Source organism: Apodemus sylvaticus, chromosome 5, assembly GCF_947179515.1.
Source record: "Apodemus sylvaticus chromosome 5, mApoSyl1.1, whole genome shotgun sequence".
Taxonomy (NCBI): domain Eukaryota; kingdom Metazoa; phylum Chordata; class Mammalia; order Rodentia; family Muridae; genus Apodemus; species Apodemus sylvaticus.
The window spans coordinates 141,757,572-141,771,476 of NC_067476.1; the positions used below are offsets into that span (position 1 = coordinate 141,757,572).

Consider the following 13,905-nt stretch of genomic DNA (forward strand, 5'->3'; position numbering starts at 1 on the left):
GAGCCTGTGTGATCCTGGCACTGCCATCCCTCAGAGGCACCGAGCTGCCAGGCTTGCTTGTCTCGGCAATAAGTTATTCCCCCTTCTGCTCAAATACAAAAAAGAATCAGGGATTTTGATTGGGGGCAGTTTGTTTTGTTTCTTGTTTGTTTTGTTTGTTTGTTTTTCCTGTTTTCTTTTTTCCTTAGCTGACCTCGTTGTCTTTTCAAAAGTTTGCTGGAGTGGTAGACTGTCAGGGCCTATGTGCCCTGGTTTAGTAGAGTCAGACTTCTACACACTTCTCTTGTAATCTATTTATAAATAAGGAGATAAATGATTAGGCCATTGGTAGTCACTCTATAAAGGTAGACTTGAGTTGGCTCTGGAAACCATTAAGAGTATTATGGTTGGTTAACTTGGCCTAGAGCCTCTCTTACCTACTGGACTACTCTTTCATTGACTTGGGAAAGACCTAAGACTATCTAGCCAGGTGGTGGTGGCACCCACCTTTAATCCTCAGAGGGCAGAGCCAGGTGGGCCCCTGAGTTTGAGGCTAGCTTGGACTACAAATTGGGTTTTTTAGGACACCCAAAACAGTACAGAGAAACCATGTCTAAAAATAGTACCACCAAAGTCATAAAAATGTATAGGTTTGTGCAGTAAGAATTACAAAATCCTTGCTGGGCATATTGGTGCAGGCTGTGATCCCAGCATTTGCAAGGTGGAGGCAGGAAGTATGGCATTTATAGATAGCCTAGCCTATATAGCAAGAACTTATCTCAGATAAACAAAATTGCAGAAAAAAGTTACTAAGTTCTTAGGCTAAAATAATAAGGTGGGGTTTAGTAGGGATAATTGCAATTTACCATATAGTTTGTGCTGGTTACTCTTATATCAGTTTGACACAAGTTAGAGTTACATGAAAGGAGGGAACCTCAATTGAAACACTCTTTCATGATATTGGGCTGTTCACAAAGCCTGCAGGGTTCCCCCTTCACTGTTTGTTTGTTTGTATTTCAAGACAAGGTTTCTCTCTCTGTAGCTCTGGCTGTTCTGGAACTAGTTCTGTAGGCCAGGCTGGCCTCAAACTCAGAGCTTCCCCTGCCTCTGCCTTCCCAGTGCTGGGATTAAAGGCTTGCCCCACCCCCACCCCCTGAACATTTTCTTGATTCGTGATTGAGGGGAGAGAGTTCAGCCTGTGGTGGGTGGTGCCACGCCTAGGTTGGTGGTTCCTGGCTTCTATAAGAAAGGCTGAGCAAGCCCTCAGCATCAGCTCCTGCTTTCAGGGCCTGCCTGTGTGAGCTCCTTTCCTGACCTCCTTTGATGATGAACAGTTATATAGAAACATAAGCTGAATGCACCCTTTGCTCCCCAAGTGCTTTTTTGGTCATGGTGTTCAGAGCAGCAATAGTAACCCTAACTAAGACAAGTTTTAGAAAACTCTCCTCAAAAAGTTGAGATGCATTTGGTGACCTTTTTGTTATCTGTGGAGGCAGATATCACCTAAATCTCCCAGAATGTTTATCCAAGACGCTCCCTCCTTAGACCTTAATTTTTAATAGAAGCCATCTTTAGGGGAGATGTCATATATTTTATAGCCTGCTGACCTCTTTGCTATCCTTCAGAGACCATACTAGATTTCTAAAGAACCCATCTTCATGGTCACATGTACTTGCAAAAGAGATTCTAAGTAGTCACACCTTAAGCTTTATTGTGCTCCTGGAATTGGAATGATTATTGCCTGGAAACCTTTCCCCAAATTGTACTGTGTTTTAACTGACAATACCACCTGGTGTTAGACCCAAATTCTGGTCCAGGTTGACTAAGCCAGTCTGAACTGAATTTTCTCTTCTCTGGTCACTACCTGCATGGACACTTGCAGGGTCCCCTGAGTCAAATCCAGGGTTTCATGCATGCTAGGTAAACATTCACTCCTGAGGTCCATCCCCCATCCTAATCCATATTAAAAAGAGAAAACGGGGCTGGAGAAATAGCTCAGCAGTTAAGAGCACTCCCTGTTCCTGCAGAGGTGCTGGATTCCATTCCTAGCATCAACATGGTGGTCCACAGCCATTTGTAAATGTAACTCCAGTTACAGAGGATCCAAGCCCTTTTTCTGGCCTCTTTGGGGCATGAACATGGTACACATGAATCCTGGAGTGTACACACACACACACTTTAAAGCCAGGAATGGTGGCACATGCCTTTAATATCTGTACTTACAAGGCAGAAGCAGGTGTGTTTGAGGTCAACCTGGTCTATATAGCAAGTTTTGGGACAGTTTGGACTATATAAAAATTCCTTGACTCCTCCCAAAAACCTTTTATTGTCCCAATTAACAAAGCTCCTAAAATGGGGGTGATGATTGGGGCTTCCACACACTAGGAGTTTTGTGGTTTACTTTGGATTTCACGATTTTTAGAAGTATGTAGATAAAACTGAGGCCTTTACAAAGTCATCTGTCTTCTAGCCTGGACTCTCAAGAGTTAATTGCAGCCGGGCAGTGGTGGCGCATGCCTTTAATCCCAGCACTTGGGAGGCTGAGGCAGGTAGATTTCTGAGTTCAAGGCCAGCCTGGTCTTGGATACGGAGAAACCCTGTATCAAAAAACCAAAAAAAAAAGAGTTAATTGGAGAAACAGTTCCCATTTGGTTGATAACTGTGTGAGTGTGTGTGTGTGTGAGTGTGTGTGTGTGTAAGTATTGCCTGTACTATGCTCATGCCTGGTATGTCTTCCATATATATATATTCATCTCCTACTTTGTGCACAGTTATCTTTAACTCTCAACTCTTTGGAATTGATGGCATTTGTCACTTTTATAGGCAAGAAAGTAAAGAACCAGATTGACCTCTGCAGATTAGATGTATCTCTAAAGAGTCGATTGGCTTCACTCTAGGGAGGAGTCAGGGTGGCCTGGGGGAGGGGAATGACACACTTCCCTCTTCTTTTGCTTAATTCCAGAAAAGCTGCTCAGTAACACAAAATAATCCTGTAGATTGATACTAGCTGGTATTTATTGTGTCCTTAAATGCACAGCAGCTTTTAAAGGCTCTCGACTTGTAATGTATTCAGTCCTTGTAACTCAGTGCTGCCAGTGCTTTTGTTACCTCGCTCTGTACTCATGCAAACTGAGGCCAGGGAGTGTTGGGGATCCAGGGTCTGACACAGACCATCAGCTTTGAAGTCCGTCGGCTAGTGTTTGTGCAAGGGTGCCGTTTCCTTTATTCTGAGACCGCCTCCTGAATCCCAGACTGACCTTGATCTCCAGCTGTTGCTGAGGCTAACTGAATTTCTAATTCTCCCGCCTTTCCATCCTAGCACTAGTGTTGGAGGGTAAAAGATAATTCCTCTTACTGGGTTGAGGGAACTGTGAATGGAGACCTTTAACGAACAGTATTTTTTCTCTTTCCTTCTTTGAAGAAAATTGAAGAAAATATTTATCTGTATATTTTTATCTGTTTGGGTATTTTCCCAGCATATTTATCTGTGCATCACATGAATGCAGTATCTAAAGAGTCCAGAAGAGGACGTCAGATCGCCTGAGATTGGAGCAACTGGGTTGTGATCCACCATGTGGCTGCTGGGAATTGCACTGGGTTTTCTGCAAGTGTAGCTCAGTCTGGCCTAGAACTTGAGACCCTTTTGGTTCTGCCTCCTGAATTCTCTAATAACAGGAGCCTCCTCTTGACACGAAGCTACTGAGCTGAGTTCTGAGGCATTGTGGTGCTTGGCTCCATCATGGGCCATTAATTATAGTCTGTGGCCTCTGCTTACTCGACATGGGAGGCTGTGTGTTTGTTTGCAGTCTTTAACTTTTTTTTTTTTTTCAATTGGCACATGTAACCTTTCAAAGCTTAGTAAACACAAAGCTCTGTATAAATGCTGTTGTGGAGGCCCCTAGGTTTCATGAGGAGATCTCTGGCTTTGTCCACACAGGCTGGTAAAGACTGGTGGTGAATCTTGAGTCTGGTCTAGCTTACTGGCCACAAGGGCCAGCTTGTCATCTTGTTTTCTGCCCCAAGGTCAGCAAAACCCTGAGGATATTAGGCTGTTACAGATCAGTGTGTCTCTCTCCTTTCTAACACAGAATCAAGGTTGTTTCCTAGAAGTTGGGTTTGACACCCAGACAGTGCTTTGGGAAGTAACATCGTGTCTTGATGTCTGGGGCAGTGTGTCTTGATGTCTGCCACTCTGCCACTCTCCCTAGTTGTGTGCTGACACATGGTCCACAATAGCTATCGCAGACCCAGAGCTCCTCACGCTTGTGTGTGGTTGTTTGTTTACAGTTCCAAGTACTTTGAAGAAAACAGATGACTTGGTGACATTGAATGTGCCAGCTGTGGACCTAGACCACAAGTTTCGATGCAAGGTTGTGGACTGTTTGAAATTTTTCCGCAAGGCTAAATTGCTGCACTATCATATGAAGTATTTCCATGGGATGGAGAAATCGCCAGAGCCAGAGGACGTCCCAGGGAAGACACATGTACAAACTCGGGGCTCTGCAGTGTCTGACAAGGCCAGCCAGGAGAGCCTGACTAGGAAGCGGCTCTCTGCCAGCTCCCCAAGTAAGTATCTTGGTTCTGTGGACTGTCCTAGGAGTGCCCTGACATTTCTTAGATGGAAAGCTGCAGTAGGTTGACGGTCCAGTGAGGAAGTGGCTCTTGGTAGTGACACTGTAGAACTGAAGCCCTCCGGGAGGAAGCAAGCTCTGCCCCTCTCTATGTTCATGTGACATTGAAAGGGTTGCTGCTGGAGGCTGTGGCATTCCTGGAATGAGTAGGAGCTCTGAAATCAACAGAAGTTGTCCCAGAACAGATGGGTGCCTCTTAGACCCATGTCCTGTTCCTGAACGCTCACTAAAAAGCCTACTTAATTCTGTCTGTCCCTGGGTGCAGGTGTGAGCCCTCCACCCCTTCACTGCACCTCAGGCTGCTTTGTGCAGAAACCACGGAACACATCCGCACAGCCACCACAAAGTCTCCCTTTCTGTCCTAGCAGAGAGACACCCTTCCTTTTTATTTTATTTTATTTTTTTGAGCTTGCTTAAAGAAGTTGAGAATTAGGTTTCCAAGGGTATTTCAGAATGATTAATACCTTTATTTTTGAGACAGTATCATTTATTTCAGGTCAGCATAAGTATTGAGAATGATCTTGAACTCCAGATCCTTCCATCTCTACCTCCACAGTGCTGGGATTACAGGAGCATAGTGCTATAGCTGTCAAATTTCCAATAAACTCTACACTCTTCTAAGGTTATTTGCATCTGAGATTGTAGTATCGCCACATAGGTTTAGTTTGTTTTGGTTAGTTAGATATTTTGTACTAAAGTGTATATGTATTGAGCTAGCAGGATGGCTTAGTGTGCAAATGAGAGCTGGAGTTTAGATCCCTAGCCCCCATGTTAAAAAGCTAGGCACAAAGATTCTGGGGCCATAACCCCAGATGTAGGGAGGAGGAGATAAGGATCTCAGAGGCTCAGTGGGTCCAACTATACTAGACTAGCCAAAATGGTTTCCTCCTCCTAAAATGTAAGGGGGAGTGTGAATGAAGGCACTCACCATCAGTGTCTGGTTTCCATACACACGTGCAAGTGAGAGTTCACCTGCACAGTATGGACATATCCATATATCACACATTTCCTATAGGCAGTGCAGTTTGGAATGTAGGGGGGAAGCACCTGCTAGTGTCTCCGGGGAGTTTAAGATAACGATTTGTGGGACAGTGGAGCCTGACCAGGGATCTAAGATCTCTGGCACATGAGAAGGCAGTCTTTAGTTGTGTCAGGAAGACTCAGTGTGTCAGGACTACCTTTGGTCATGCATACTGTGTACTTACCAAGACTCTGAAGCGTGTGTGGTGCACTATTTTTTAGTAGCCACAGTTTTAAAAATGAGGAAATAAATAGTGCTCTTAATAGTATATTTATGTTTAGTATATCCAAAATGTTCTTGTAGCACCTTGTGGCAAATTTGGTCAATGACAAACCATGTATACAACCATAGTGTTATAAAATTATGCTATCTCGTGATATTGCAGCCTTCGTAGTTTGTGCAAGCACAGTCTGTGATAACTGGACAATAAAGTCACCTAAGCATGAGCTTCTGAGAACATACCCTGAGTAGTTGACATATAAACTTAACTATTTAGTGTGTGTGTGTTCAATATAAAAATCATGACTTCTCTATTTTATACACTTTTCTTAGAAGTCAATCTTTAAAAACCATGATGTGTTTTCTGTGTACTAATCACAAGTCAGTACAAACTTGCTTAGCATTTTAGGTGCCCAGTAGCTATGAGCGAGTGGCTAATGGTATTCAGTTTATGGGCCTGTGTGGGCCTATTTCCCTTCAACTGGTTTTGTACTTGGTGAGACTAACAGCTGAGTTAGAATGAGCAGCACAAGGAAGACCAGGTATGGGGACCACTAGGCAGAAAGGAGCCGTGTGAACTACAGTGGGGGACGCTGACCATCCTACTGCCTTTATTTACCTCGGTCCTGCTTGAGCCCCAGCAGGGGTGGCTAGTTTTCAGAGAGGACTTGTATAAACCAGATTGTAGACTGAGGACCTGCTCTTATAAAACAATGATCACCACAGGGAATGTTGCTTATTGAGCAGAGGACCAGAACACTGGACTCAGAATTGCTCCAGGCTTAACTAAGTCAGCCTGTTCACTTTGCAAGGATTTTTGCCCTGCACTGAGAAGGAGACCAAGGTCAAAGTCCTGTGCTGGGAAGTGCTTGTGGTTGTGGCACTCTGGTACTGAGTCAAAGGCTGCTTTATTTCTCTTGGTTGAGAGGTGCTTGATCTTGATACATATAGCATCAAAAATACTGCCCTTTTTGGAGACAAGTTCTCACTATGCCATGCTGACCAGCCTGGACCTTCCTCTGTAGACCATGTTGATCTTGAATTTACAGAGAGCTGCCCATCTCTGCTGGGATCCAAAGTGTGTCTTCTTGTCTCTGGCCAAACACTGGTACTAATGCTCTTTAAAGGAAGAGAGAAGACCTAGGTAGTGGTAGCACACACCTTTAATGCCAGCACTCAGGAGGCTGAGGCAGATTTCTGAGTTTGAGGCCAGTCTGGTCTACAGAGTGAGTTCCAGGACAACCAGGGTTATACAGAGAAACCCTGTCTCGGGGGAGGGAGGGGAGAACTGCCAGGTTTGTCCCTGCCTGCACACTGACTTTACCACCGTGAACAATACTAATGGCTACAGAAAATAACACCCACAATGCCCAAAGGTTAGTTTAGTCTAAAGTCCTGGTATTCCCAGGGTAGGAAAGTGGTGCAGTCGAGACTGGCAATAGGTAGTAAGCACAGTAGCTTCTCCTCCCATCCATGATACTCTTTCTAGGTTAAACCTGTGCACGGGAGCATAGGAGGCTGGTGATAAGGCAGGATTTCAGTCCTGGAGACTGGTGCAGTGGGAGAGAAGGGAGCACTTCCACATGTGTGCCAGCATTTCTCTCCCACAATTCTAGATGCCAGGAATTTTTGGTTAAGGTGTCCCTAGTGTGGTTCTTCTAGTGAAGGGTCTCCTCCCTGCATCCTCACATGCATCTCTGGCTCCCTAGAAGGACACTAATACCATCAGGAAGTTACTGCCCTCATGATTTCAGATACTTCTCAGAAATTCCTTGTTTAGATACCATCACACTGCACATGGGAATCCAGGCAGGGTGGTGCCCATAGTGCCAACTCTCAGGAGGCAGAGGACAGGTGGATCTCTGAGTTGAAGACCAGTCTGGTGTACAGAGTGAGTTCCAGGGCAGCCAAGTCTACACAAAGAAGGAGAAAAAAATTAAGGGTTGGGGAAATAACTCAGTGGCAGAGTACATGCTGAACACACATAAAGCCATGTGTCCAGTCCTCAGCACTGCCAGAACATGTCAGTGTCAGGGATGAGGGGCTGAGAGGTAGCATGTAGTTCAGGTATGTCAGTGTAACACAAGTGTCACTTCTTAGTCCAGGGTGAGCGTGGTAGACACCTGAATTCAAGGGTGTCCAACTGTCACTCTGTATCATGTCTCTGCTGTCTACAGATCTGTTGGACCGCATTCATAGCTGTCCTATGATGTCCATGGCTAAGCACCACAGCTTGGACCGCCTGCTGGATAGTGCCCAGTAGTGGAAGAGACTCTGGTGGCACCGTGTCCATTTATGCAGAAAGGATAAATTGAAGGGAGAAATCTGTGCTGCACTACTGGAAAGAAGATGGGGGTTGGGACCAGTGTTACAGAGCTCATGTCCCAAGACTTCTAGAAGATAGATTGCAGTAGGGATCCTGCTTGTGGTTTAATAATAAAGACTTAGAAGCCGAGTGGTGGTGGCGTACGCCTGTAATCCCAGCACTCTGGGAGGCAGAGGCAGGCGGATTTCTGAGATCGAGGCCAGCCTGGTCTACAGAGTGAGTTCCAGGACAGCCAGGGCTATACAGAGAAACCCTGTCTCGAAAAAACCAAACCAAAAAAACAAACAAAAAAAAAAAAAAATTGAAAATACAGGGGCAGGCTGGAGAGATGGCTCAAAGGTTCAGAGCACTGACTGCTCTTCCAGAAGTCCTGAGTTCAATTCCTAGCAACCACATGGTGGCTCACAACCATCTGTAATTGGGATCCGATGCCCTCTTCTGGTGTGTCTGAAGACAGCTACAGTGTACTTATATAAATAAATCTAAAAAAAAGAAAAACTGACACAATATATGGGCATAGGTCATTGTAACATGTATACATATATATGTATGCACGCGTGTGTGTGTGTGTGTGTGTGTACGTACACATGCACACACTTTTTTTCTGACAAGGTAGTCTTGCTGGCCTTTGAAATTTGTTTGTTTGTTTGTTTAAAATTTTAACCTATGTATTTGAGAGATAGTTTCACTAGATAACTCTGGCTGTCCCGGAATTTGCTATGTTGACCAGGCTAGCTTTGAACTCGCAGAGATCTGCCTGCCTCTGCTTTTTTAGTAGTATTGGCAAACTTGCCTTTAAAGGATCAAATAAGTCACTGTTGTCACTGCTCACTATGACAGCTGTGGACATGCGGCGAATGAGCGCTGCACACTTCACCCAGCCCCTTCCTAGTTTCCAAAAGGCCTGTGGTGGTGGGATGGTGTGCTGGCAGCCCACGCTGTATCCCCCAGAGGCAGGAAGGGGCTCTCCTGGGCAGGGGCAGGTCCAGGATTGTGTGTTGGTTTTTTGCCTAGGCATGCTAAGATAACTAAGAAAGGAATAAGATCCTACAATTGAAGACAAAATACTAAATAACAACTCTTGAACATGTGCTTAATTCTAGCTGCAAAAGAGAAGGAGAAGAATAAAGAGAAGAAATTCAAAGAACTTGTGAGAGTGAAACCAAAGAAAAAAAAGAAGAAGAAAAAGAAAACCAAGCCTGGTATTTTCCATGGAGGGCTTCCCCACTTAGGAAAGAGCAGGGGGCCTTTCTTAGGGCCTGTGGGCTCAGCCTAGCATGGGTCCTGAAGAGGATGTGGGTTGAGGTTGAACATGCAACCAGCTCTTACAGAGATTGAGTTTATTTACTGTTATTGCACTTACGTTCTGATGTGTGTGACTGAAGGTATCCACATGCAGAGAGCATGCGTGGAGGTGTAAGGACGAGTGCTCCTCCCACTGTGGGCTTCAGAGATTTAACTTAAGTCACTAGACTTGTTTGGCAAGTATATTTTCCCACTGAGCCATCTTCCTGGCCCTCCAGCCAAGCCTCAGAATGTTTGACTGGCCGCTGTAGATGCCTCCCACTTGTAGCACTGGCCAGTGTGTCCTGTCTCAGGGAAAGATACACATATGCACAGGAATAGTGTGTTGCTTAAGTCCCTTTCCCCTCCTATGTTTTTGAGACGTGGTCTTTCTTACTATCTCAGACTGCTCTCAGCCCTTCAGCCCTTGAGCTTAAGTGTCCTAACGCCGACTTTACATTCATGCGTGATCCTTGAGGTTTACTTGCATAACTGTTACATAGTCAATTCTCAAGAATACCTCTAGTTGTTAAAAAGTGTTGAAAACAACACTTTTAAGAAAATCTCTGCTGTAACCTTGGGAGCTAAATAGAAGACATGTTTTATTATCCACGTGCCTCTGACTTATGAAATCCATTTTATCATAAAAGGAAAGGGGCAGGGGTGGGGAGGAAGTGTTCTCAAAGGTGACTGCCATTCCCCCTTTCCATGGTGTGCTGCACCTAGGCCTTCGACCTTTGTCAAATCTCCAAGGCTGTTACTGGATGGGGTTGCCTCTGGGGCCTGATGCTGCTTCAGTTGCTCATTTGTGTCTGATGCTATTCTTGTAGAATGTCCCTGCAGTGAGGACATCAGTGATACTTCCCAGGAACCTTCTCCACCCAAAACATTTGCTGTCACCAGGTGTGGGTCCTCACACAAACCTGGGGTCCATATGAGCCCGCAGCTCCATGGTTTGGATAATGGAAACCACAAAGGGAAATTGAAAGCATGTGGTAAGAGCTCATTCTTACATGGCGGGCTGTTAGAAAGTATGTGCTGTATGACATGGGTGTGGTGTAGAATAAGTACTCAGTGATTGCAAGTAGTCAGTGAGAAGGTCTAGCCTTATCCCTGCAGTTGGCTCTCTTTCTCCCTACTGTGTGCAGAAATCTAAAGGTGGCTATGTACAGAAATAGCTATAAGCCAGGTAGGTCCTGGTGGCTGGGCATAACTAGAACGCATTTTAGAATCCTTTGGGCGGTGTTATATGTGGGTCACAAGAAGTCACTCTTCTGACAATGAACTCAGTGATACTGGGATCCCCTTTGTGTTTCTTCTGTGAAATGGGGACATTAGTTAGCCCTGGTCAGGCAGCAGGCATCATTTGAGCTATTCTAATAAGAATAGAACTGAAAACCGAGTCCTATTTGCAGGCCTGTGGAATCCTTGGAGGAGTCAGGTGGAAATAGTGTGAGGTACACAGTTATCTGTGAGTTTAGAACACTGACTGTTGGCTTCCCTTTCCTTCCAGAGGAGGATAATTTGAGTGAGTCCTCTTCTGAGAGCTTTCTTTGGAGTGACGAGGAATATGGTCAAGATGTTGATGTGACCACCAACCCAGATGAGGAGCTTGAAGGCGATGACCGCTATGATTTTGAGGTGGTCCGCTGCATCTGTGAAGTGCAGGAGGAAAATGACTTCATGATTCAGGCAAGTAGTTTCCAGAACACAGGTTAGAGGAAGCCAGACTGGTCCTAGGACTCTCCTAGTGTGAGGTCAGCAGCGAGTGAGCCATGTGAGCAGCCCTGTGTGTGCAGAACTCACAACGTTAGACTGAGCTTGTTCTTGGGAATTCTAGGCTGCTGTAAATACCCATGAATAGAATGAGAAATCATTGAGGCCAAAGGGGAAGGCCTAACCTGTGGTCTCACAGGGAGGAGTTGGACAACATGAACTGTGGAGAGGCAATTCAGTCATCTTTATGGGCTCATCTTCTCCTTGCGATGCATTTCCCTGGTAGCCTGAAGGAAGAATGGAGTCAGGCTTTATCATTGTCCATCTCTGTTACTTGGCATGTGTGTGTGTGTGTGTCTGTGTGTGTGTGTACATGCATGCATGTGTGTGTGCTGGCAGCAGTGTTCCCAGGGAAAGGATCGGCAGCCACCATGCGTCTTTGCATAGGCTCTATTAGGAAGAACAGGCTTTTTATGCTCTTTGCTTTCCTGGTTCTATATATGTGACATCATTGAAGTTGATTTGATTTCTTGTGCATAGTTGCTTTTATGCCTTTTGGTCCTTTTGTTGATGGTTTGCGGGAGGTGCAGATTCTCTGTCTTAGTTACTTTTCTGTTATGATAAAATATCCTTACAAAAGAAACTCAAGGGAGAAGTTACTGTGGCCCACCATTCTAGATGGGTGCATAGGACACAGAACAGCACGGTAGCAGGAGCATGAAGCCAGCTCCTCATATTACCTCAGTGTCAGGAAGAAGAGTGGGACTAATCCATGCATCCTTGCTCGCATGCTGTGCTTGGCTTACCTTCTCTACTCTGGCAAGTTTAGCACCCCCTGCCTAGGAAATGGCAGGGAAATGGCAATGTTGCGGTCCCATACCCCTACTCACCTTTCTACAGTAATCCTGAATAAACAGACCCAGAACCTCACCTGATCTAGACGGTCCCTTAGTGAGAGACTCTTCACAGGTGATAGAGAGTCAGGCTAATGAAATAACTAGTCTCATTTGGCTCCGTTTGTCTCAAACGTGCTGTATTTTCTGTTTTGTTTCCTAAATGCTGAGATTATAGATACGTGCTACCATGCTGTCTCTGCTTCTGAGGTGAAGACAATTGTGGTTTCTTCTAGGACTTGAGAGGTTTTTTTTTTTTTTTTTTTTTTTGGATTTGTTTTTTGTCGAGACAGGGTTTCTCTGTGTAGCCCTGGCTGTCCTGGAACTCACTCTGTAGACCAGGCTGGCCTCGAACTCAGAAATCCGCCTGCCTCTGCCTCCCAGAGTGCTGGGACTACAGGTATGCGCCACCACCGCCCGGCTGTGATTTTGTTTTTTAAGCCCGTACGTGTGATTTATCCTCCTGCAGCTTTGTTTTGGTGTGGCCTGAGAGCTGTGGCTTCCCAGTGTACTGACAGTGTGCTCCCCTTTTGTTTTTGTTTTTGTTTTTTTTGGGGGGGGGGTGGATTTTTGGATTTTTGGTTTTTTCGAGACAGGGTTTCTCTGTATAGCCCTGGCTGTCCTGGAACTCACTCTGTAGACCAGGCTGGCCTCGAACTCAGAAATCCGCCTGCCTCTGCCTCCCAGAGTGCTGGGATTACAGGTTGTGCTCCCCTTTTGAAGTGTGGCTTGATTTACTGCCTTTCTCTGTACATTTGGTCTCTTTCTGGATTTTCTCTCTTTTCTGTGAAGCAGAGACATAAGAATACAACAATTCTATGACATTATGTTTTTGTAATATTTAAAAATCCCTGGCAGGTCAGCCCCCTCCTTTTCATCTTTCTTCTTTGCATATATTTTCTGACTACTAATCTTAGAATTCTGCTTACTTTAGAGCTATCAACCAACTTCCTTATTTGTTGAGGCCACAATTGTTGTATTCCATAGCTGCCTGTAGCTATTACGAACTGGGTTGCTGGGTTGCTGGAACAGAAGCTGCGGGATGGATGGGGAAGGGGTGAAAAGAAGGAGGGCCAAGACAATATTTCACTGATCAAGGCCGGAACTTTAATGGCGGTCGGACTTTTTAACAGTTTGGGCAAACCCTTCCCCCCAGACCCCCGGCTGAGTTCCAGTGGAAGTTGTCTAGCTTCCCCTTGGAGGTCCTTGTCTTGACTGCTCTGGCAGCTGGGTGGGTTACCTGCTTAATTCAGGAATTCCTAGACCTGGAGGAACAATGAACTTAACCTTCACTGAGCTTCTCCACCCTAGGATAAAAATTCCTGCTTTACCCTACTTCCCTATTATGTCCTAAAGGCAGTTTCCTGCCCGAATTGTCCTTGACCAACTTCAAACTCAAACCATATGCATGACTGCCCCAATATGGCTCTGTACACACAATATTTTATAACCCCAAGTAAAGTTGATGCTTTTAGAGTAATGATTCCCTTTCTGCTTCCTGGCCTCTGGCAGCACTCCCAATACCAGGGAAGGCTTTGCAGGAATCTTTGCACTTGGCTAAGTTCATGTTGTTTCATGTGCCGTTGGCCACCTGTGCAACCTTCAGCAAGTTTTAAGAGTAAATGCAAAGAGCTAGCACATGATGGCTCTAGGAAGCCAAAGGGACTTAGATTGTCTGTTAATAATAAAGAAACTTAATAGAAAGCATTGTGCTAAGTTCATTGTGGGAGGATGTGCGTGTGACCCTAGATACCTAACAGACAGCCCATAGTGTGGGCAGGAACAGTAGCCCATCTGTTCTTGGGGAAACTGAGGCCTAGGGTTGAGATTTGAAAC

The 13,905-nt window shown here is 45.2% G+C and overlaps 1 protein-coding gene across 3 annotated transcripts in view; it reads left to right on the forward strand.

Annotated features, from left to right (window-relative positions):
• Window positions 1–13,905, forward strand: part of Phf20 (PHD finger protein 20) — a 103,708-nt gene that overhangs the window by 76,757 nt on the left and 13,046 nt on the right. For all 3 annotated transcript variants that reach the window (XM_052184094.1, XM_052184095.1, XM_052184096.1), the window contains 4 exons: window positions 4,267–4,545; window positions 9,280–9,378; window positions 10,291–10,455; window positions 10,974–11,152. In XM_052184094.1, the coding sequence (XP_052040054.1) occupies window positions 4,267–4,545; window positions 9,280–9,378; window positions 10,291–10,455; window positions 10,974–11,152 (722 nt within the window). The remainder of the gene's footprint in view (window positions 1–4,266; window positions 4,546–9,279; window positions 9,379–10,290; window positions 10,456–10,973; window positions 11,153–13,905) is intronic.